The sequence below is a fragment of the Falco rusticolus genome, chromosome 1 (assembly GCF_015220075.1).
Source record: "Falco rusticolus isolate bFalRus1 chromosome 1, bFalRus1.pri, whole genome shotgun sequence".
Classification (NCBI taxonomy): domain Eukaryota; kingdom Metazoa; phylum Chordata; class Aves; order Falconiformes; family Falconidae; genus Falco; species Falco rusticolus.
In genome coordinates this window covers 49,684,638-49,708,349 of record NC_051187.1, presented here as the reverse complement: position 1 = coordinate 49,708,349, position 23,712 = coordinate 49,684,638, and the positions used below count along the sequence as shown (strand labels likewise).

General features: G+C 40.0%; 1 protein-coding gene across 18 annotated transcripts in view; it reads left to right on the top strand.

Annotated features, from left to right (window-relative positions):
* TRIM2 (tripartite motif containing 2) overlaps window positions 1–23,712 on the top strand; it is a 117,778-nt gene that overhangs the window by 69,802 nt on the left and 24,264 nt on the right. For 12 of the 18 annotated variants that reach the window (XM_037378513.1, XM_037378547.1, XM_037378464.1 and 9 more), the window contains 5 exons: window positions 7,184–7,365; window positions 9,483–9,720; window positions 16,027–16,178; window positions 16,868–17,048; window positions 20,124–20,847. In XM_037378513.1, the coding sequence (XP_037234410.1) occupies window positions 7,232–7,365; window positions 9,483–9,720; window positions 16,027–16,178; window positions 16,868–17,048; window positions 20,124–20,847 (1,429 nt within the window). In that variant the 5' untranslated portion in view covers window positions 7,184–7,231. Of the gene's footprint in view, window positions 1–168; window positions 189–2,221; window positions 2,573–7,183; window positions 7,366–9,482; window positions 9,721–10,426; window positions 10,483–16,026; window positions 16,179–16,867; window positions 17,049–20,123; window positions 20,848–23,712 lie in introns of those variants that run through there. The other 6 variants (XM_037378560.1, XM_037378541.1, XM_037378507.1 and 3 more) reach the window with 4 other exon arrangements.

Sequence of the window (23,712 nt, the reverse complement as noted above, 5' to 3'; positions counted from 1 at the left end):
TCACAGTACCACATTTTTGTTTTTTGAAGAGGCAGGATTATTTGCAGAGTATCAGCTCATTGTCAGTAGGCAACTTCTCAGAGTTAATTACAAGAGAACTGCACTTTGAAGCAATTTCTCATTTGGAGGCGTAGATCCCTGTGAGAGTAGCTGCAGCTGTGACTCCTGCAGTCTCCTTTGGCCATGAGGTATGTTACGGGATCGGTTCTGATTTGAGGGGAAGGTGGTCCTTACTACTGACCGAAATGAAAATAATAATTTGAGCAATATTTGTCATTGTTTTAGTGTACATAGATTTGATGCCTGAAATGAGCAAGGAAATGCAAGCAGCTAAGTGATGTATGTATGCTTCTGTCCAGGTCTTCCATCTCGGTTCTGGGGGTGCCATACCTGAATTTTCTCTCTTGATTTTTAATTGTGTCTTTGTTTCAGTGGCAGAAACAAAAGGCCTTGGATCTCCTTGTGGTGGGAGTGAAATATATTGCTTGCTCTTTGCAATGGGGGTTCTATAGACAGTTTAAAAAGAAAACAAAACCCCCCTTAGCCAAACATTAAAAACCGCCCCTCCAAAAATGTGCCTGAAATCTCTGGCCTTTCTTTAAAACCGTGAATCTTGCTGTCCATATGCCTGTCGCTTCTGACCTGCAGAATGTTGGAGCTAAAACGAAACATACCTTGTTCTTTCTCTTTGACAGAGGTCAGTCAGCACACATTGAGGGAATGAGAGAAGCAGTATTTTGGCACAAGCACCCAAAACCCTAACATGCACGCATGCTGCCTGAGCTTTCATTTCAGGTTATAAACTGGATTACAACATGCTTTCACCATGTGGGCATTACCCAGGGAAACCAGGCTGGATCTGCCTGATGCATAAAACCAATCTAACTAAACGATTGCCAGGTGGAAAGTAAATGATGTATGCAGAATCTATATTTTAAACAGAAATTTAGATTACATTTCTGTCATGCTAAATGATTATTAATACTATTTACCTCATCAGTCCAATAATGGAATAAATATTATATTCTGGAAACTGTGCTTAAAGAGCTTAGGACAACATTTTAAACTTCTAAAATAACTATATCTGTTCTAATTAAGTCAGAGTAGGACAGAAACTATTTAAACTCCACATTTTTTCTTCTTGATGCAAATGGACCTTTGTGTCCTTTTATTTGTGGGAAGCTTTGTTAGCCTCAGTTAGCTGAAATACTTGCATATGATTTGTTTTTTTCAAAAGATACACTGTATTTAGAGATGCAAATGCTACCTTGTCTGCAAAACCCACCAGCTGTTACTCTGGAAGACAAAGCTAATTCTCTGTTGCTTTACTTCAGTAGTGTCTGTGTATTCACAAGCATCTTTTTAACAGCCTTCTCTGCATAGCTGAAAAATACCAGATACCAGATTTTTTGTTATTTCCTTTGGTACTAGCCTAGTAAAATGTGAATTGATCTGTGATTATTTTTTTTTTTTAAAGAAGTAAAAAGATTACCTAAAAGAATACACCTTTCCATTAATGTTTTTACAGAAGTTGAACAAACTGTTAGCTTCGATTCAGGCATTCCTTGAATATGAGATTACTAATTGCTGCTTTAAATATTTGACTCGAGTCTGAGTCAAGTCGAATACTCAGCTCTGTAGTAGCAGAAGCGGCTGCTGGTTTGTGTGTCAGTAGCACAGCTTTCTGGAGAGGTTCCTTGCTTCTGCTTTAAACATCTGGAGAGACAAAGAGTGTTTGTGGGGTCTTTTGTTGTTGCTGAAAGTTGGAGCCGGGAAGAACTATGTTCCAAGAAACACTTTGGATCCTGGAAAAATCAGGGTGGAATCACTAAGTGTTAAGCTTTATCTCCTTTATAAACGAAAGTGCTTTCGTTTCATCTGTGGCGACTGTCCTGGTAATGGATGTTACGTAATATTTACTCTCCCTTTCAGAGTTAAATCCTTTTTCCAATTTGCGAGTAATATTTGCATATGTATTTCTTAGCTGCATTGACATGCCAGATGCACAGTGGTAGCTGTCTCCGCCTGCTAATCCTGTAATAATATTGTGGTGACCAAATTCAATGGCCCTGCGCGGAGCCTCGAAACAGCTGATTGCTGAGTAGGGAGGAAAAAAAATCACCCAGCGAATCTCGTTGCAGCTCTCTGCTGCATCCCCATCCCACAATCCCTTGCACCATTTGCTGCAGTCTTTCTACACAGGCTGAGTGAGAAAAAGATGTGCTAAATAAAGATTGATTGGTTTGAATCCTGAAGGGGTCTCCCACTTGTAAATGACCCAGGGGAAAAAAAAATTCATGACGACTTCACTGGGCCTCCTCTTATTCTTCCATTTTTCTTTCCACCTGTCCTCTTCGTGGAATGGAGCATCATTCCTTAGAGCACAAAATCAGTTGTGCATCTAATAATGACTGTGCTGTGATAGGGATTCTTAAACAGTTTTATGCGTGAGACTTGAAATATTAACAGATGATGGTTTGTTCGTTTGGATTACTGCGGAACTACAGCTCCGTCCCTGCAAGGATTTTATCCTCAGCACTGCACTGATTAAGCTATTTTTCTACAAAGATGGGTAGGTCTAAAATGCTCAAGTTTGCTCAGTGTTATTCCTGGTGGCTGCTGCTGGGTTGCTCCTTCTGGTTTGGCCCCCGGTCGTTCATTATGCTTCTGCATGCTGTAAGAATGAAGAGGGTTGCTGTGTTTTAAACGAGGCACCAAGCTGATTGCAAGAGTGGGAGAGAAAGGAATGCAAATTTAGCTTATCCAGCCTTTTACACAAATGGACTGTGTGGCGGTGATGATTATTAATTTCCTCGGTGTTTTATGTATTGGCTAATTTGGGGGCTGCTGCTAGAAATGGTTTGAATCTGTTCCTTATTCCTAGAGGCTGTGGCCCGGCAATATATCTGTTTTAAGGATTTTTAAACCCCAGCTCCCCCAGTCCTTGAAGCAACATTGTTGAGGTTCCCCACCCTTTCTTACGGCTCTTGAGGCCTAACTGTGCCTTTGGAAGCGTTGCCATTGGAAACCTATTCATTCATAATACATGAATAGACCCTCTGGGTGGTGAATACCATTGATAAGAAGAGGATGAACAGGCTGCAAGCAATTTGTTCTCCTCGGGCTGCACTTACGGGCTAGTTGCAGCTCTGGCTGGGTGGAGTTCAGTGATAGCAGTGTATCAGCAACAGAGAATTCTGCTCTTTTAGGAATAAATCCTGGGAACTGGACAGTTCTAAGTTTTCCTAATATCTTTTTTCTCAGCTGAGCCACAGAAACTAAGAGAGAATTTGGTAACTGCTGAGGAATTCCAGAGCTCATTTTTAAGATACCTGTAAAAAGGTGCATTTTTCTACTACGTGGCTCTATTTATCTGAAACAACTCTTGTGGAACTGTTATTTGGTGTATCCTAACTTGGGGTTTTTTACCTTTCCTAATGCTTTAGGAAGTTCTTTTCATATGGGTGGGGCCGTCCTGACTTTGGTTCCCAAAGGCATGCACGCATAGCAGGGCAAGGCTTTTCACTAGCTTAGAGTGCCAAGCCATTGTTTTCTCCCTTCTTTGCTGTATAGTATATTTTGAATGAAAATCGATAGTTGTATCTCCAGGAATAAGAAAAAGGAACAATGTTATTTTTGGGGTGTCTGGAGAAGTAACAATCACTGAGCCTCAAAGGGCTGACAAAGGGTATACCTTCCAGGACCCTTTTCTGCACTTGATTTAGCAAACCTGAGCTGGCTTTCCAGTGTGTGCTTCTCGTAGGTAAATGGGTGGGGGTTTATGTCTTTTTTGCTGCAATGTTTCATAAACCTTTGGCTTTGCATGTTTAAATTATGAAGCGTAACTACATGGAGAAGTGATTCTCAGACTTGTTTGCAAAGCTTGTGCTTCAGCTGCTCTTTATTAGATTGTGAGACAAAACAAACTTCTCAAAAGAGTTCTGGCAGTTTCCGATCTCAGAAGATGCTACTACAAAAAAGAATGTTTTTCTTGTAAAATTAGTGTTACTTTGTTAAATTTCCCACTGCTAATAGATTTGAAACTTTGGTTGCTGTTTTGAGGAACTGCTGCGAGCACCGCAGTAAATCAGAATAAATGTTGTCTTTGGTGAAATTCAGAAGCGTGGTCTAAAATCTCCAGCTTTTCCCCAAATAGTCTTTGATTGTACAGTTGCTTTCATTGAGTCAATGGGCAAAATCATCCTTCTTGTAGCTATGTCACATGCATCAGAAGTGGAATTGGCTCAGGGAGGCTACAGAATCCTGAAAATTCTATACTCAAAAAACCTCTTTTAAATGAATCACTTATGTAAGAAGTTGTTGAAATTTTACTTTCAGGTGTATGTTTTAAACCTGATTTTTGTGAGCACAGGGATAAATGACAATCATGGCCTGCTGCATTCCAGACAAAACCTCAAATATTAAAAGCACTTTTCTGAATTTTTAATGGTTTCTTTCACTGACAAAGCTTCAAGTGTGATCATTTGAAAATTAAAGTGGCTGGCATGAACCTTGTGCACGAAACGCTAAGAATGACTTGATTTTGCAACCAGGAGAATGTAAGACTAAGATGAAGGTCAGATGAAATCAATATGAAATTTTTCAGGCATCAGTTTTCCTTCTGTAAACACTGTTTTCTGGTGTAGCTGTACTTGATGGTGGAAAGATGAAATTACAGAAAATACTTAGTTTCTGGAGAACTTTCTTCTGTTAAATGACAGGCAGCGTTCACTGGAAACCTATTCTTTCATATCTTACGTACATTTCTTTTTCAATAGTTTCTGCTTAGTCCATAACAAAAAAATGACACTATTCATAATGTGTCTGTGTCCAGTTTGGAAGCTATGCTTTTGATAAGAAGTCTTCCTGCTTCTGATTATCTTCCCTGGCTTTTTTTGGGTCCCCACCCCTAACTTTTTGGAGAGGGTGAGTGGGAGGCAAACACAGCTGCATCTGTGGTGAAATGAATTTTCTTTTGAAACACATCACCACAGATCTGCATGTTATGCTGCCAAATGCACGAAGATGTTAATGCATATTTTATAGTCTGCTTTTTCTACTCCATTTTGTGAAAGCTAGATGTTTTGGTTCCACTTGTTGTAAACCCATTTTTAACTCAAGCTTGTAAAAAGTAACACAGGTTCCTGATTGATCTTCTAAGGTTTATTGTGTGTGATTTGTGGCATTTAAATAGGTAAAATTAATTTGTGTTTATGTAATATTCATATTTTATCTTACTATGGGGAAAGAAATGAAGAAAGTGAAACAAATGATGAATCCTGAAATCATGCATTTTTCCATCACGAACAAACACGATATTTTACAAGTATTATAGCAATTTTTAACCTTGCAGATTCCCCTTTCTTGGAAGAAAAGAAAGCAGGGGCCTACAATAAGTATTTTCTATCAAATTAAACGTCAGTTACTGCTGTTTGGTGTTTTAATTGTGAATAACTTCATGCTGGTGTATTTGCTAGCACAGATGTCATTCCCCAGGAACCTATTATCAGGGAAGTCAGTACAGCGTGATCGATAATCGCTGCATTATCCTAGAAATAGCCACTTGCTCAATCTAGTAAGTAAGCCATACCTGTATGGCTAAATACACAGCTCAGGAAGAACAGTCTTAAGCTCAACTCTGCCAGATTAGTGTGCCATGCATTCAGCACAGGAAGAAGATGTGTTGTAACACTGCAGATAAAATGCTATAGGTCATGCAAATCATTGTGGAATTGAGTGACCTTTGAATGAGCCTGATCAGCATGGAGGCAGAGGGCTTGTTCTTTCTGTCTTGGAAAGCCTGAACCATCCTCAAGCCAAATATCAAATTGTCCGAAATGGATGGCTAAAAACTGGGATAGAAAATGTTTGGGGAAGAAGTTACTACCTCCGGAGTGTACCTGCAGTGAAGGAGCCCAGCTGGGCTTGCTGCTCACGCAGACAAGGAGCCCCTGTTTCGCTGTGGGTGCAGGAGGACTGGCAGAACTCGGTGCTACAACAGAGATGCTGTGCTCCGCTGCCCAGAGAGCAAGTCCACACCCCCCAGCACTCCAGCCCGCTAGAAACACTGATGGAGAGGACTTCTTGCTGGGCCACCCTGCCAGGGCCTCCACTTGTCAGCTTTTCCTAAATTATTTCAGCAGGCAGTTTACTTATCTCTGAGGTTACTCCTTTCCTTGTCCCCCCAGCTTCTCTTTACACACATGAATTCTGTTGGCTATAATCTGTTCCTCCAGCTGAAAAGAAACAAAGTTTTTCTCTCCCTGCCCCTTGTTCCAGGACGGGAGGTGTTCCAAGCCTGCTGGCGTTCCTTTAACCTGTGATTTTAATTCTATCAGTCAATAGACTTCTTTTCTCAGTCTTTCTTTTTTCATGCTTTATATGCCAGGGTTATGAAGAGTCTTAAGTCCTAAAAACATAATTCTTGCTACTCTTTCTGCCTAGAATGCCATTTTTCTTGCATTTTTTATTTGGATGTGCTTCACATATCCTTTGTCCTACCCTTGCTGATTCTCAGCACCTATCAGTTGCCTCTTCTTTGCTTATTTTTTTTTTTTTATCATAAGGATTTTCACTTCACCTACCTCACCTGTACTGCTGATGCAGATTTCAAGCACTCCTATCCCAGGGGCTGGACAGTTCTGGAGGTTTCTTCTTGGGGGCTTCCTGGACTCCAAACCTACCATGTCTTTGGCAACACCAGCACTGATAAGGGAAGAAATTGTTAGGGGGGGGCAAATTGTTAGGTGAACCATTTTCAAACTCTGTGGTGTAGCCATTTGGCTGGCGCAGTACTAGTTTAAGTATTTTGCCAGCAGTATGGTAGATGGAAGAAATGCTGTGTTTGTTAGCACCGGCTGAACCTACGGGCACAAAAATGTTTTTATTGTGGGATTTCTTTAACAACAGACACCTCTGTCAATTTTTGAGTCCAGAGGCAACATGCCTTTCCAGAATGCCTGCTCAGACAGAGGTGTTATGTGTGGTGTTGTAGACTTGGCTGACTGTTTCACAGGCTCTCATCAGTGATAAACCATTTTAGAAGTTTAATTCTTCACTGTTTTGGCTTTATATGAATTCCTGCATAAGGATGACATATGAGTGAATTAGTTGTGGATTTTGTTATTTCATGGAGTTTATAAGCCACTTTTCTTCTTTTCTTCTTTTCCCCACCCCACTCCAGCAGTGTGCAGGGTAGAAGGGAACAGGACCCATATGTCAGTGGTCTAGGATGGCCAGTGAAGGCTCCAACATCCCAAGTCCTGTGGTCCGCCAGATTGACAAGCAGTTTCTGATTTGCAGCATATGCCTGGACCGTTACAAGAACCCCAAAGTACTTCCCTGCCTGCACACTTTCTGTGAGAGGTAAGTCCTTTCCCCATGCTGCTAACTACGTATTTGTGTCAGGCAACAAGCACAGAACAAAGCATCCTTTAGTGGACAGGGACTTCTCTCTTTACTTTTAAAGGTCATGTTAAGGCATGATAAAGTCTGGGAAGGCTGGAGAGGCAGGATTGTAGAAAAACACCGTTATCTGTGGAAAGCAGAAAGAAGAGACAGCAGTGGAATATTTGGAATACATCCCCTTCATGCAAGAGTAAATAAAAAATAAATCCGATGAAACTAATGAATGTAGTTACAACAGTGTGAAAGGTGATGGCAGTCAGAATTTGGACCTCAAATTAATGGCCTTAAATTTATACTGATTAGCCTACAATTACAAAAAATAAAAACTTTTATTTGTTGATTGTCCAAGCTTTAGACGTGATATATACATTATTAATAACCTGTGATTAAATGTCTTCATTATACTGCAGCTTGGTTGGCTGAAGTGGAAAAACTCTCTGAAAAGAGATGTGATAACACAGCAACCTGCCTTCTACTGTATCCAGATGGATGAATTGAATATACATAGTGATACTTTAATGTTAAATTATACATCAAGTGGTGGAGAAAATACAGCATCTGCAAAAAAGTTAGCTGAATAATTACTGGTTAGAGTTCTTTATCTGATGCTGAGATGCAACTCTTTGGATTATATGTTGGATGGCAGGAGAATTGTAATAAATGGTATTTTGTGTGAACATTTAGTTCAGGAGATTTCTACCTTATAGTTAGAATTGTGGTGTGCATATCTAATTTTGCACAGGGTGCAAGAAAAATCGTGGATCTCTCAGCGTGTCAGATGAGCTGCTTTTTTTGTAGAATAGGAAACGCTGACTTTAGTAAAGTCAGCAGTGAACCTCTCGCTGAAGCTGGTGACGTCAGGATTTTCACAACCATGTCTTCAGCTTCTTGACTTCAGTTCATATGCAAATCCTAATGACTTCAGTTCATATGCAAATCCTAAAGTCAGCTTTTGTTTTTCTCTATAATCCTTTTACGATGATCTGGTTATGGAGAGAGGCTGGAAGAACTCTGCCAGCGTACTGCTGATTGCAAAGCCTAAGCTGGCCTTTCACAGAGCCCTTACTAGCAGGTCAGGAGGAGGGCTACTAAGGGGGCATGAAGAGTGGTGCTAGCAAAGCCCTCGGAAGTGGCTAAGAGCTGTGTACCTCTGCAAGGTCACGCTTTCTTGGTTGGCATCTCCTGAGGAATTTGGTGTAGCACTGCTCCACTTAAGAACTGTGTTCTGCTACGGGACTATACTGAATTGCCAGTTGCAGTTGGATGTTGCATGCCCAACAGCTGTTAACTTGATTTTCAGGGCCAGAAGTGGCACTAAGTGTCACCTAGGCCAGTCTGCTGCAGATTGTTGATCACAGAACTTTTGTGTCAGACTTATATTCTGTAAAATTTAGTTTTTCTCTAAACACCCCTACAATACCCAGCCCCAGCCCCCAAGTCGAACAGAAACAAAAATCTCCAAAACTCCCCTTAACATAAACTGTGATAACCTAGGACATGCTTCTCTGTGTAGTAAAGAGAGCTCTGTTGATTCTGGCTAATTGCCAAATAATTTTCCTAATTGAAATAAATGGGAAAATTTCCATGGGTTTCATTGAGACCAAGTTTTAGCTCTGAAACACTAAATCCACAAATACAAGTTAGTAAAGGAGATTATATTGGAAAGACAAGGGTCAGCCACCGGTTGGTCAGTTAAAGACACAAACTGAAATACTTGAGGCAATAACGTAATGTCTGACAAACTTTATCTGATAGTTTATCATTTTTACTATCCTGTGAGCAGGACGCAGTAGATTTCTGGAGGCATGGATCCACTCGGTACAAATATCTCAAAGAAAGGCATGTAACTCTTCTAATGATGTCAGTTTATTGAATCTTTTTTTCATGTGGCAGAGCAAAAAGGTTTAAAATAATAATAATAAAAAAATATCCACATAACCACTTTTACTTCTGAAGCCTTACTTTTTCTAAGTAGGGGTAGCACTATTTCAAACCAGTTCTTAAACTGAATGGGTTTTTTTTCCTCTTTGGTGATACTGTGCCTTTCTCTCCCCTTCCACCTCCCTTCCCCATAGGTGCTTACAGAATTACATTCCAGCCCATAGCTTAACCCTTTCTTGCCCCGTGTGCCGCCAGACCTCCATTCTGCCAGAGAAAGGGGTTTCTGCACTCCAGAACAACTTCTTTATCACCAACCTGATGGATGTCCTGCAACGAACGCCAGACAACAGCATTGAAGAGTCCTCCATCTTGGAGACTGTCACTGCTGTTGCTGCGGGCAAGCCACTCTCCTGCCCCAATCATGATGGAAATGTAAGTGAGATGAACTCCTGTCATATGTACAGGTATTGACATGGACTGACTAGTCTGGTTTGTTATGGATATTTTGTTATAAAAAGATAGTGGGGGAATTGGAATAACGCTAGTCCTTTGATTTTGTAATATGCCAATAAAAGACAAGTAATTCTTAAAATTAACCCAAATGCCTTTAGTGGAGCACCTTAAAGCAGTCAGGATATTATTTCACCTTACCAGTCATCTTGGGCGGTACTGTCTTTTAGCACATTTGGTCAAAATTGTTGTTCTGCAAGTGCTGACCCTTGTGCCTTTGACTCTTTGGGATGGATTTCCACAGCTCTCTTGCTTGTAGAATCAACTGTTGCCGTGGGAACCTGTGTGCTTCTTTAGGCAGTAAATGGACCTGCACACTGAGTGAGGCAGTACCAAAAGCCATGTAAATAAAAGGGTGTCCTAGCTCAGGATGCTTTTGGGTCAGCACAGGCTAGAAACAGAGTTTCTGTTTATCTGCAGTTTTTTGTGCATCTCACAGATCAGTCCTTGAAGGCTGCTTTGGTGTTTTTTCTTCCACCTACTCTTCTTTTGCCCATTGTCCCCCTACATACACCCCGAAATCATATCGGTGTATTCATTGGCAAGCCCCCAATGGAATAAATATTCCCAGATTATTGCAAGAACAGCTCTAACTCTGCTTACTTCACAATTTTCAGTGTTAACCTGTGCAGCTTCATGGTAGGCATATGAGCTCCTGTCTCGTAGCCAGGCTTATGCAAACATGTAAGTAGATCACATTACAAAGCTGAGCGGTGCTGTGTTGTAAACTGAATGCTATGCTTCTATGCAAGCCAAGAAATATGTGCCAGCATTTTAAAACAACGTTCTGGGAACTGTTTTATTTGATACTCGGTGTCAGTATATTGGTTGTATAGTAACAATTCAGCTGATAGGTAGTGATTACTCTTACAGAGGAACAGCTTGGTTCCATCGCCTTTACTGACCTGCTGGATTTAGGTGGACTTGTAGAAGTGATTTGCTGTATACTCTGATTAATGAATAACCGGTGTAACTTTTTTAACGTGTACTATACCCATGTGTGTATAGTGGCTACTGATTAATACATTCCTAGGGGGTTTTTGCATTTTATTGGTTCTCCTTAAAATGAACCATAGTTCTTTTCTGACACAGCAATTGTGATAGGATCCATTTGATTGTGAAATGCAGAAAAATGTAAAAATGAAGGTATTACTTGTTTTGCATTTTACATTATCAGCTGATGATTCTTTGGGTGTGCTTAGAAAAAACAGGTTTGCCTACGATTAAAAATACATCACCTTGTAGCTCTCTGAGAACCATTTTCTAAGGAAAGGTGGATTTCTAAGTCCTCTAAACCAAATTTACTTGGCTTGCCTTGAAACATAGCATGCCTTTTAGGATGCTGAGTAGTGTGTGATGGGAGTATGTTCTTGCTTCAGTAAGTATCTGGGAGGGTTGGGGGCAGGCTGAGGGTGACTCCAATTTAAAGCTTTGTGGAGCTAGGAAATGAAAAGCTAAAGTGCACACGTTAGTCCTTTTGATGGGAGGAGCTGAGATAAGCTTTGGGGAGAGCTGCTGGAGGCTGGCCAGGTGGGTCTGGCTGAAGGGCAGGGTGCGCAGGGCAAGGTGCTGGGCACTTTAGGCCTGACTGAGGAAATGGGCTTTTGTTGGCTTCATGGGTACACAGCACGAAGGCACTGTGTGGCAAGTGCCTGGCTGCTAGCAGCTTTGCTGGGGGCTTCAGGGGGGAAAGAGGATTGAGGTGGTAGCTAGCGGAGAATGCCTTCACAGAGCCAGCAGTCATTCTGCATTGAATCCTCTCTCCATTAATTTTTACACATTTCTTGGGGTAGGGTCAGGCCCATTGTATTTTTACTATCAAGGGAAAAATTTGCATGAAGTGTATTTCATTTAAATATTAGCAGATTTTCTTTCTATTAGCTTGGAAATAAGTTTCTGTTTAAACAAGTTTTTTTCAATCTTTCCAGCCATGCTGGATTTAAACCTCTCTGATTAAAGTCAGATAGAAACTGATGTGCAGATACTTTCTCATTGGCTTGCCTGTCTGCCTGTAACTTAGTCTTCCTCAGGTCATGTAGATTAGATACTTTGCCTTCCAGTCGGTTGCTTATTCCCACCACTCACATTTTCCATATGTGTGTGTGTATCCTATTCCTTCTGTGCACATTCTGTCATTCTGTCATGGCATCTTTGTTGTGTGTGTTCTTATGAAAAATGAAACTTTGCTTGTAGTATCTTAACACAAGAGATGGTTTCCTGTGCTTGAAGTATAAACAAATGCTTCCTCGTGTTCACCCATCACAGAGCATAAATCTTGTTAAATCAGAGTAATAGGGCACATATGTAATGGCATTTCTGAATGTAACAGAAGATTCTAATTTTCTACCTACACGTTAAAATGAGATTGGCTTTATTCTCAGCTGCTAAACACCTGAAGCTCTTGTTGGATATAAGCAGCCTGGCTTGGAAGCACTGATCTGCAATCATTTAGGGGTAGGTACAGGGAAGGCTGTGAAATTCTAGGTCTATTACTTCAGAATATGTAATGAGTGGTGTAGCCTTTTTGCAGTCACCCATCCTGAAAAGTCCATGCTTGAGTTTTATTTGAATTTTAAGTGAAAGCCAGCCCAGAGTCTAGGATCCATGCTTTTACATGTGCAGTGTATTTTCTGCCTATAGAGTGTAACAAAAGAGCATACCCAATATTAAATGAAACATTTGTAACAAGAAAACATGCCTTATCTCCGACCAGCTTTTTCTCAAAAGGTCACAGAACAGTTTGGCAACTTGACAGGTGTAAGATCTTGTCTAGAAAAACATTTCCTGAACTTGTGCAGGTGTTGCTTACTGCCTGTATGCTTCCCTTGGAAAAATAAAAAGCACCTATTCTTTTACATTTTATACCCTGTTTTTTCTCCGCACCTCTGTACTTTTCACCATGTCACTTACTCATCTATTTCATTAAAATATAAATATTTTTTTCTGTACTCTGCACAATATTCAGTGTGTCATTGAGGCTAAATAAAACATTCAGGATGTCAGACTATTAATGAGCATTAGAAATAATAAACTGAGCTCACTGTTGGTGAAATTTTATTCTGCCTCACAAGGAACATTTAATACATTTAGGAAGCAATAGCATGACTGATCCAATCATATCTGACTGAATTGAGAAGTCGTACAAGAGATTTGGGTGGTTAACTTGTATGTAAGCATGTTAAGTCATGATATTCTTGGAAAACTTTTTTTTTAAAGTTTGCTTATAGCTTTCAGGTTTATTGCATGTGTAAGGCAAAAGCTATTACTAGGGAGAACAAAACCCCACATTCTAAATTTTACCAGATATCTGGAAGTGCCCTCAGGTAATCCAAACCAATATTCTTCTAAAACATACATACATTCTTCAAAACATACAAAGCTAAGGTACATCTAGCCCTGGGACAGAGGAATTAAGCATGTGGATGAGATGAGGAAGAAGGTTGGCAAAGAGCAGACTCATCCTTTTTCTCTGGTCTGCTATGTTAATTCAAACAAAGAGAAAGCAGAGAATGAACAATATTGATTTTTCAAATGTGATTTTAGAGAAGAGGGGCTTGTGATTGGTGAGAGCCTTTTTCTCAAGACCTGAACTTTGAAGGGCTGGAATTCATGTGCTTTGGCTTTGTGAAATCTGATTCAGAAGTACCTGCATCCTTGATTATGCAAATTAAAAAGTTCCTGTAAATTCAGTTATACTAGAGTACTGAATATATGCGTGGGTCTTCAATTAGATCATTGTGCTGAAATATGCTGCTCTGGTTTAAGGTGGGAGTTAGCACATGGGATTTCAGAACCAGTGGGTATTAACTCATTTCATTAATGGTGATGGCAATGTGTTCATTGACTTCCATGGAAATACAGCTGAAGCCAGTGTTGGATGCCATAGTATATTCTGCCCTGGAGCTCTCTTCAGTTTGGAAAGGCGGGAGTTGGGCAAATGTCGGGTTTTTTCTGAGATGTTTTGTAAAGCAAACCTGTTATCATGAAATGCTTTCTGGGAATGTCACAAAACATGATGCCCATGCTGGGCATGGCGGGGAGAGAGGAAAAGCCAGTAATACATGTCTGTCTGTAGTTAAAAATTCATCTTACCCGATTAAGAAATGCTAGACAAAATCTTTGGAAATTAGGCTTATCTAGGCACTTGCAGCCTGAATTGTATTAATATTTATTAATTAATATTTCTCCTTCAGCTATGGCACAATCCAAAGATCTTTATGGGAAATGAAAGCTGCTTCACTCAAAACGTTTTGAATTTGACCGAGGCAAAGAAGACTATTTCTATGCAGACATATACATTAGGTCTTTGTGGTCTGCTTGCTATTACCATTCTGGCTTATGTGATTCTCTGGTGCTTGAACGGAGATGAAGAACATTGATTAGGCTAAACTTTATTACACCAATGCGATGTTTTCTTTCTTGTATATGTTGCTGCAAATATAATGATCACGACGTGTTCAGTAACAAACAGAAATATTAAATTATTCTGATCATTGTGTCCAAAGATAAAAATACGGAATAAGGACATGGTAAAATATCTTGAACCAAAGCATTAAATTATGAAGAGGCAGAAAGATGAACATTTGGCACTCCTTCAAAAGAAATGACATTTTTTGACCATAGAAAAAGACTTAAGAACTTCCTAATAAAATATTGTTCTTGTTGCTTGTTTCTGGTTGCAGATTTCTGAAGCCTTTGAAAAGAATTTAAATCCTAAACTCCGTTTAATTAATTTCCTGTATGTGTTGCAAGATTGCATCACATCTTAGTGCCTACCAAAGTAACTGTCAGGCCTCAGAGGATCTACAACTGTGAGACTGCTAAACTCACAGTGACTAGAGTAGTTTTGATGGGGGGTGTCATTGTTTAGAAGGTATACTTTTTTTTCCTTGTGATATATTTGATCTTACACATTTTATTTGGAACAGCTTTTAGATTTTCTCTGAAGTGGGTTACACAAATGGCCAACAAATACCTAAACCCTCATGGCGTGTGAATCGCACATCTTGTGAAATGAGATAAGAGGAAAGAATGGGAATAAGACAGAAATGAGCTTATCAGAGGAAAATCCCTATTAATACTAATATCATGCAAATCATCGTTCTTACTCCCCCCTCCTAATTCTCAAGATGTCTTGGAGCAGCCAGCTACTGTGTGCAATGCTATTACAGATCCCTTTGCTCACCTGAAAACAGGCGGTTCTACACAACCATCTTGTTGTTAACCATTATCTCCAGCACAACTGTCTCTGTGCAAGAGTTCTAAGTGCCAGAAGCATCAGCTGAGTTGTTAAAAGATTCTGATGCTATGTTCTGAATGCAAGAGAGCTACCAAAATCTTGCTTTGAAGCATATACTATGAGCTTCCCTATATACTTTTAATAAGCCTAAAATACTTTGTGCCCAAGGACTTCCTCACTGTAAAAGAAAGCCTTATGCCAAATTTGCATATATGTGCATTATTTTGGCTAACATATGATTGGGGCATGGCACTTTTCTGTTTCTTTCCCTTCGTGATTATATTCAGAATTTGGGATATTTATTACATGTAAAGATCTTTTTTTATCTCCAGACAGCATCTTACTGGGTACGTAACAGGTTGAAACAATCTCCTCCTCTTTCAAGTGTAGATCAGCAGTCTTAGTAGAATCTCAGATATGAGGTTTTGATGGTTTTAAGGGATTAGTAATGGGATATGGAGATTTTTCGCTGCAGCACGTTGGTTCATTCAGGGTGTTTTTCTCGAGCAAATAAAAATGCTGTTTGGTGAGCTCCATCGAGTTCATGCTCTGCAGGTGGCCCTGTTAATGAAAACCAGCCTAAGTTTACACTTTCTTTGGCTGATCCTCTGGGGACACTAAGGATTGAGTTAGTGAGGGGACTTGAATGCCCTGGTTTTGTGAGTTGTTTAATGGATTAATTGAGAGAGACACCAAAACTTACTGTTACACAGTATAAAGATGATGGGGCCAGCCTTGAAGGCCAGCATTCCGTTTCCCAGGCTGCTGTTCAGACACTTTCTGATAGAATAAAATGCATTTAAACTGGCATTTTGATATAAATATATAAGAATAACAGCCATCTTTTATACATTAAGCTATTGCTGTCTAAGAAAGGAGAAACTTTGTCTCAGAGATTGGATACAAACATGAGTTCAAGGCCCAGTAAGATGTGCTTTGAGTGAAGTTACTGGTGCCATGTTTGAATTCAGCATTGTGCGTTTTTCCAGGTGATGGAGTTTTACTGCCAGTCCTGTGAAACAGCCATGTGCCGTGAGTGTACGGAGGGAGAACATGCAGAGCATCCCACGGTACCGCTGAAAGATGTGGTGGAGCAGCACAAGGCTTCCCTCCAAGTCCAGTTGGATGCTGTCAACAAAAGGTATGGAAACTCCACTGATTATTTTCCATTTTCTGTTCTACCACTGGCTTCCAGCGTTACTTTGGGTAGATGTTTTAATGTGCTGGTGCCATGGACCTTTACCTAGAAAAGAGGGATAGTGAGGCTAGCATAAGGAAAAAAAAAATCCATTGAGTGTGATGCACTGAGGGTTTAGAGGAAAAAGCAAAAGATTCCTATCTGTCTTTCACAAAACAGAGGCCATTAGAAATGTAAGTGTCCTCCAAGGAAGTGGCTTAAAAAGTTGAGAAAAGTACTAGCCAGTCATGAATTTCATGATAAATAAATAATACTGGATGCTTAAGAGACTAGTACAAACACTAAAGTGGCAGGAAGGCTAAAAAAAAAAAAAAAAGAAAAAAAAGAAATAATGAGGAAGATCTAGTTATATCTTCCTGAGTAGTCACATTTGCATAAAAGACAGAGGGTCTGAGGCCTCGTTGTTGGAAGTGCTTGAAGTCTAATGGCTTTCCACAAGGGAGGGCCCTGGCTTAGCCTTATTTTATCAGACCAAAACCACTGTGTGGTTATAAAAGCAATAAACTTCTGGGAAATGACTGAGTTTAAAGACAGCCTGCTGATGAGATGGCTTCATCAAAAAATACCAGGGCAAGGGCCAATGTTTAATGACTTTTGAAACAGCAATCTTTGTAATTTAATCCCTCCCTCAGGCTTCCAGAGATCGACTCAGCACTTCATTTTATATCTGAAATCATACACCAGTTAACCAACCAAAAGGCTAGCATTGTAGATGACATTCATTCCACTTTTGATGAACTCCAGAAGACTTTAAATGTGCGAAAGAGCGTGCTGCTTATGGAACTGGAAGTGAATTATGGCCTTAAACACAAAGTAAGATGCATGTTTTGTTTCAATGAAAAGCTATTAATTTAATCAGCCGGTTTTTAGAAATGATGCAGGATGCCAGTTTGACAAATTGTGTCTGAGATCCAGAGGAGAACTTTTTCCTGAAATCAAGTGCTGCAGAGCCTGGCTTGTGGGTGCCCAGCCTTAGAAATGGAATCCAGGCGCTGTATGGGCAGGTAGCCCTTGGTGCATGGTATGTGAGGATCTGAAATGGCCAACACACTAAGCAGGTATCTGCTTAAAACCAACATGCTGATGTGCAGATGACAATAAGAACATCAAAGCAAAGTCTGAAATCCTTGGGCAGCAATCCTATGAAGTCCCCAATGAAGATACAGGCCAACATTTCTCTCAAAGAACTGAGCAGGCTTACTGTTTCACTTTAAAGCGCTGTTTTCCTTTCAAATGCCTGGTAACATATTTCATAGTAGATGTCACTGGTTGGAACACCTGAAGGGAGACCTTATTTTCTCAGGGGAATGCAGAGAGCAATAGATTCCAGAGGTCTATCCACTCTTTTACTTCCTACCTGGATTATTTAATCTTCTGTTTTTCCCCCTATATTGTAGACTAAGCTTCCGAAGAAGAATACAGAAATCTGCACTTTTACAAATAAAAGCCTGTAGCCTGGTGGGTAGAGTTTTTGTTGGGGATTAGTAAGTCTGAATCAGGCAAATTAAAGAATTTAGTTCTTGTCTTCCTGGGCATCAGTTGTTTGTTTTATACAAAAGAAAGCTTTCTTCCCTCAAAGGTAGCCTTTAAAAGAAAGTAGCATCAACAACTGGAGTTTCAAGAGTGCCTGATAATATTGGCATCTTTGGGCATTCTCTGCAATTACTGAGCAGCTTGAGCATCTCCAGATGTCTGAAGTGGAAGAATGGTGCGTTTCTGGGTCTGGAACAGGCTTCACCATTAGGAAGGTACTGAACTGCTGAGCCTGTGAAAATGGAGTAATACTAACATGTGCACAAGACGTGCAGGGAGCCCAAAACCCTTGGGTCACAGAATTTAGTCATCTGCAGAGCTAAGCAGCAGCTGAGGAGCTTTTAGCATCAAAAATTTGGACTTAGATGCCAGATTTATCTAAATGTATCCAAGATGTCACAAAACCTTATTTTCGTAGCAAGCAAATATACTCAGGGTGTGTACAAAATTCACAGAAGATGGACTATGATGTTATATTATCTTATTGTTGTTTAAAGGGATTTAAAATAGTTTTAAAACTCTTTTGGGCATTAGACAACCAAATTTTTACAAAAGCTGCACATAAGCAGTAAAAGAGACATCTCCCTTGTTTGTATAAAAAAAGAGCAATCGAAACTGGATTTTACTTCTGAATCAATAGTAGTCCTGCAAAATAATTCAAACCCAAATATTCCATCATTCTGATGATGTACTTTGCAAAACTGAAAAAAATGAAAGGGCTACACTTTACTGAAAGGAAGTTGGTGATTCAATTTCAGTTGTCCAGTGGACTGAAAGAGGCCTTGTGTAAAATGCTCTAAATACATTTTAAATATTGGTTGTGTGTGGTAGGATTTAAAATTTTCCATCTTTGTAGTGAAAGAAAACTGTATTGAGAAAATAATGGTTTTAAAACATAGCTGCAAATTGTCTTCCTCCTCATTCTGTAGTTTGTTATCCCAAGCATAGGAGTTTTTGTCATCCTGGGACTTCATGAGCTATGCTATCTGTTTAACTACTTATGTCCTTGAATGAAGAGAAAGCAGATTAGAAATGCCTTGTGTTGAACCCCGAGAGTTCTAAAGATGCTTATAAAAACAGATAACTTGACATTTCAGTGTAGTCTTGAAATTTGTTCCTTCTGTTTTGCCTGCAAAAGATTTTCTGTTGTTATCACTTTCCCTCGTCAGTAATTCATCAGCCAGGATTTTTTCCAGTGGGTGAAAAGCTTTGTACAGTTCAGAAGAAAAACGCCAGAGAATGCAATGTCATGACATTATGCGTCTCAGCAAGGGAAGAGTATCTCATAGCAATAAATATACCCAGTCTCTAAGTTTACTTTAAAATCAATTGAAATGTTTTGAAAATACTTACTTTACAGTGCTGGTCAACAAAGTAACTTCTCTGATCCACAGTAATGTCTGTGCCCTCACAGTTCTTTGTGGGAAAAACATACCACATGTGTGACTGGGTACTTTGGTTTGGAGATTTCATCAGTGGAGAGTATGTGGGGTAGCTGGAATTTTTGGGCTTTCTTGACTGTCATGAATTTCTCTGCTAGGCTGTTATAATTCAGGGATCCTTTTTCCAATTCATTGCAAAACTGGTTACAAAAAAAAAAAAAAAAAGTTAGCCTTCTTCCCAGCCCACACTTAACAATTTTGAGGTCAATACTGTTTTAAGGATTCTAGACCAAGGGCCAGAACTGAGCCTGTAATAAAAGGTCTTTCTCAGTCTTAAATATAGAGTAGCTACTTGCTGCCCACCAGAATTTCAGGCTACTCAACCCAGTTCTTCCCAATATCCACAATCCATCCTTTAGGTTTTGCTTTCCTGCCTGCTGAAATGGGGCATCAATTTACCTACTTCTTCTGGGGAGACTTTTCCTTTCTGCACTTGCTTAGATAGGAATCACACTTTTCCCCAGGATGATATGCATCTTTGTCTGTCGCCATAGTGGAGTAACCCAAGGTTTCCCTTGGTTGTGAAGAAATAATTTCAAGAAGTTTCTTGCAGCCTCCCTTATTAATGGGCCAGATGACTCCAAAATATCTCTTCCTCTGTGTACACAGCTCAATTCCCAGAAACTATCTCATTAACTGTGAGTGCTGAGAGTTAAATGGAGCAGGGTTCAAGCTTCTATGTTTGCGGTTTTTTTTGTACAGGGTACCTATTTTTTGTGTTGCAGCATGATATTCCATGAACGCGTCAGGGATCAGTGCGGTAATTTTTCTAAAATGAAGCTTTCAAATAAACTCTAAAATAAAGCACTATCAATCGGGTTTCTACAAAGGCCTTCAGATATAAAGCATGATAAATCTTACCAGGATAGTTCTTGTAAGATGATGCTAATCTAGTGTTTGGTAATGCACACAGGTCCTCCAGACACAGCTGGATACCTTACTTGAAGGACAAGAAAGCATTAAAAGTTGCAGCAACTTCACCGCCCAAGCCCTCAACCATGGCACTGAAACCGAAGTTCTGCTGGTGAAGAAGCAAATGAGTGACAAGCTGAATGAACTGGCTGAGCGGGACTTCCCGTTGCAGCCCCGTGAGAACGATCAGTTGGACTTCATTGTGGAAACTGAAGGCCTGAAGAAGTCCATTCACAATCTGGGGACTATTTTAACCACCAATGCTGTTGCCTCCGAAACGGTGGCCACAGGTGAGGGACTGAGGCAAACAGTGATTGGACAGCCCATGTCCGTTACCATCACAACGAAGGACAAAGATGGGGAGCTCTGTAAATCTGGGAACGCGTACCTCACTGCTGAACTGAGCACGCCTGATGGGAGTGTAGCAGATGGAGAAATACTTGACAATAAAAACGGCACTTACGAATTTTTGTATACTGTTCAGAAAGAAGGGGACTTCACTTTGTCACTCAGACTTTATGACCAACATATCAAGGGCAGCCCATTCAAACTGAAAGTGGTGAGATCAGCAGATGTGTCCCCTACCACTGAAGGGGTTAAGAGGCGTGTTAAATCTCCTGGCAGTGGTCATGTGAAGCAGAAAGCTGTGAAAAGACCTGCAAGCATGTACAGCACTGGCAAAAGAAAAGAGAATCCCATTGAAGATGATTTGATCTTCAGAGTAGGTAGGTGACTTGTCCGCTACCTATTGACATAATTAAAAACAGTGCAGAGAAACTAGGTGAAAAAATCTACAAGCTGATTTACTGTAAGGTTAAACATATAAGTAGAGCAACCTGCTAATACCTTCAGGCCTTTTGACTTCCGTTCATATGTAAATTTTAAAAGCAAGTAATTCAGAAATTCTGTTTGCAGCAAATATTTAATTGGTATTTTGGGTTGAGAAATGGATACATTTGATTTGGGATGAAATATTTTACCACCTCTTCTGTATTCTCTTGGGCACCATAAAATGAAAATAAGATCAATGCCTCAGATTAGGTTACATTGCTTCTTTAAAAGGTTGCATGGCAAGAAGGGAAGTAGGACGACTCCTTCTCCAAAACTATTGCCCTAAAGATTAATCTAATTAATTAACCTGGAACTATATAGCCTAAATCCTGTTGTGATACATAGTTATTTCATTATGTCGGCATAGGGCAAAATTACAATTTCCTTTATTTGCCTTTTCCCCCCAGTATCTAAATACTTTTGGTTCTTTATAAAGCGTAATGTTACCTATAAATCTGTGGACTTCTAATGATTGGTAAAAATATAACATCTTGGTATCATTTACTGTGATTTTCTTTCAGGTCTTTTGATGTACTCTGGTTTTAAGCTATATAATAATAATGATGATTCATAATTTGGAAGGTCTGTACAATGTGGTATTGTATTTGTATAATGTCTGCTCCTATAGTTAGAAAATACTTTTCACTTTGCACAGCTGAAGAAAAAAGCAAGTTAATTCTTAATAAGTACAAGCCAGGATTTCAGCAGTACGTGTTAGCAAGTTTGACAACCAGTTAGCAAGGTGGCTTTCCCCTTTGTAGCAGAGAATGGATGGTGGTTAATCCTGGGGGTTTTTTTTTAGTAATTCTATTGAAAATTCATCTGGACACCATTTGTCAGTTGGTTAACCCTGTCCATCTGATTCCCTATCTGTCTTTATTTCTAATAGATTCCTTGTGTTGATAGAGAGTACATGCAATAATGTAAAGGTTTTGTATCAGAAAACGTATTCAGCAAGCATGCTGAATGCTTTGCTTGCCGAATAGGGCAGTACAATGTGGCTTTGGATGAAGCCACACATAAAATGACCAGCTCTCCCAGATGGCCAGTGCATTTCCTAGGAAGAGGATGACCCCAGAAATATAACAACTTGCAGCATTTTTTTACAAAGGCAATTATATCCAGCTTTGCTGTAACTAAAGCTAAATTTTATGGTGACTGCCGAGTCAAAAGTTAGAAATATGATGTAGAACAGTTCATACTGAAGTCAAGCCAGCCCTACATGGCAGTAACTGTGGTTTATCTTCCCAAGCTGGTAGGCGACCTTTGTTAAATGAGTACCCAGACATAGCCCTTCCTCTAGCAGGAGGGTGTTCTTGGTTGCAAAAGCTATTGCTGTCGTCACCACTGGCAGAGCCCCTGTTAGCAATTGCATGGGGAGAGAAGCCCTTGCATGGGGCAGAGCGATCAGCCTCAGGCTCCTGCTGAAGTACAGGGGGACCCGTGGCTCTTTCCAAATTCAGTTTCACAGCTGGTACTGGTAACAGTGGCAGAGGGTGTGTATAAATGTAGCCTAGCTCGTTATTTGGTCCTTTCTGAGACAGGGTTAAACAAAACTGTTAATAATGTCTGAACGGTGTCTAGAAAGAAAATATCTCTCTAATCTGTTCTGGAACAGCTGTGATGTGTTCTGTGCTAGACAGAGAAGGGTTTGCATGGATAGATGCAGCAGGAAGAGGCCGTGGGTCTGTAGCAGCTAGGAGCCGGGTGGGAAAGCTTGCACGGAACACTGTGCCTGTGAGTAACAGGGGAGGCCTTTACCCGTTGTGGCTGACACCCTCACTGGATGCTAAGCCCTCTTGTTCACCTATATCAAGCATCAATTTGTCCTGGTGTGGAAATTGTAGAGCTAAATACTTAAAAAAACCCAAACAAACCAACCTCCGGAAATGATTTAAAAAACAGTTAATATTCCTATTACAATGCTTTTGGTATGCATTAAAGTAATTTCAGCTTGTGATTTCTGCTTCTGTATCCCTGCTTCTAGTGAGCAGTTTCTAGCCTGACTATCAAATAGTGGTATGGCTCTGGTTTGGGTTTTGGTGCTGGTGTTTGATGGATTTTATCATTTTTTTAGAACTATTCTCACCAACACACCATAAACTCTAGAATTCTTAAATGTTTTCCAAAAAGTGCAAGGCCCTTTCTTTCTGTTGTGATGCGACCATGACTGTGTGCTTTACTTTGGAGTTCTGCCTCCTCCCCTTCTTCCCCATTCTAACCCCTCCCAAAAAAAGAAAAGAAAAGAATTAGAACAAGAGCTACACATGCCTCAAGAGTTTTTGCTTGATAAAACCTCTCAGGAGTGTCCACATTTGGGATATATGGATTGCTATTTTATTGAAAAACTGAGCTGAGAGTAATACTTCATCATATTACGCGTTCAGTCCTCAGCCACCCATTTCACGGAATGACCGGACATAGAGATGTCCCTCTGGGCTTCTGTGGGCTTATGTATGCATCGCCTGAAAGGTCTCTTAAGCCATCACAGCTGTAATGCTCTAGCTTTTTACACTATTCCAAAATATGCAAAATTAATGAAGACAGGTAAAACTTCTGACATTTTCACAGGGATTGCCTTCATGGATTCAAGAGTTCGTTTAGTTCCAGTTTCAGCTCACTTCAAAAAGTTAAGGTTTGGCTCATGTGTTGATGAGGTAATGTAAAATAAAGTTTATCATTGTTTTCCAACACGACTATGTAGCTCTATTTTGAACCCATTGTTGAGTTCTTCTGATAGCCCTGGCCAAATCTGGATA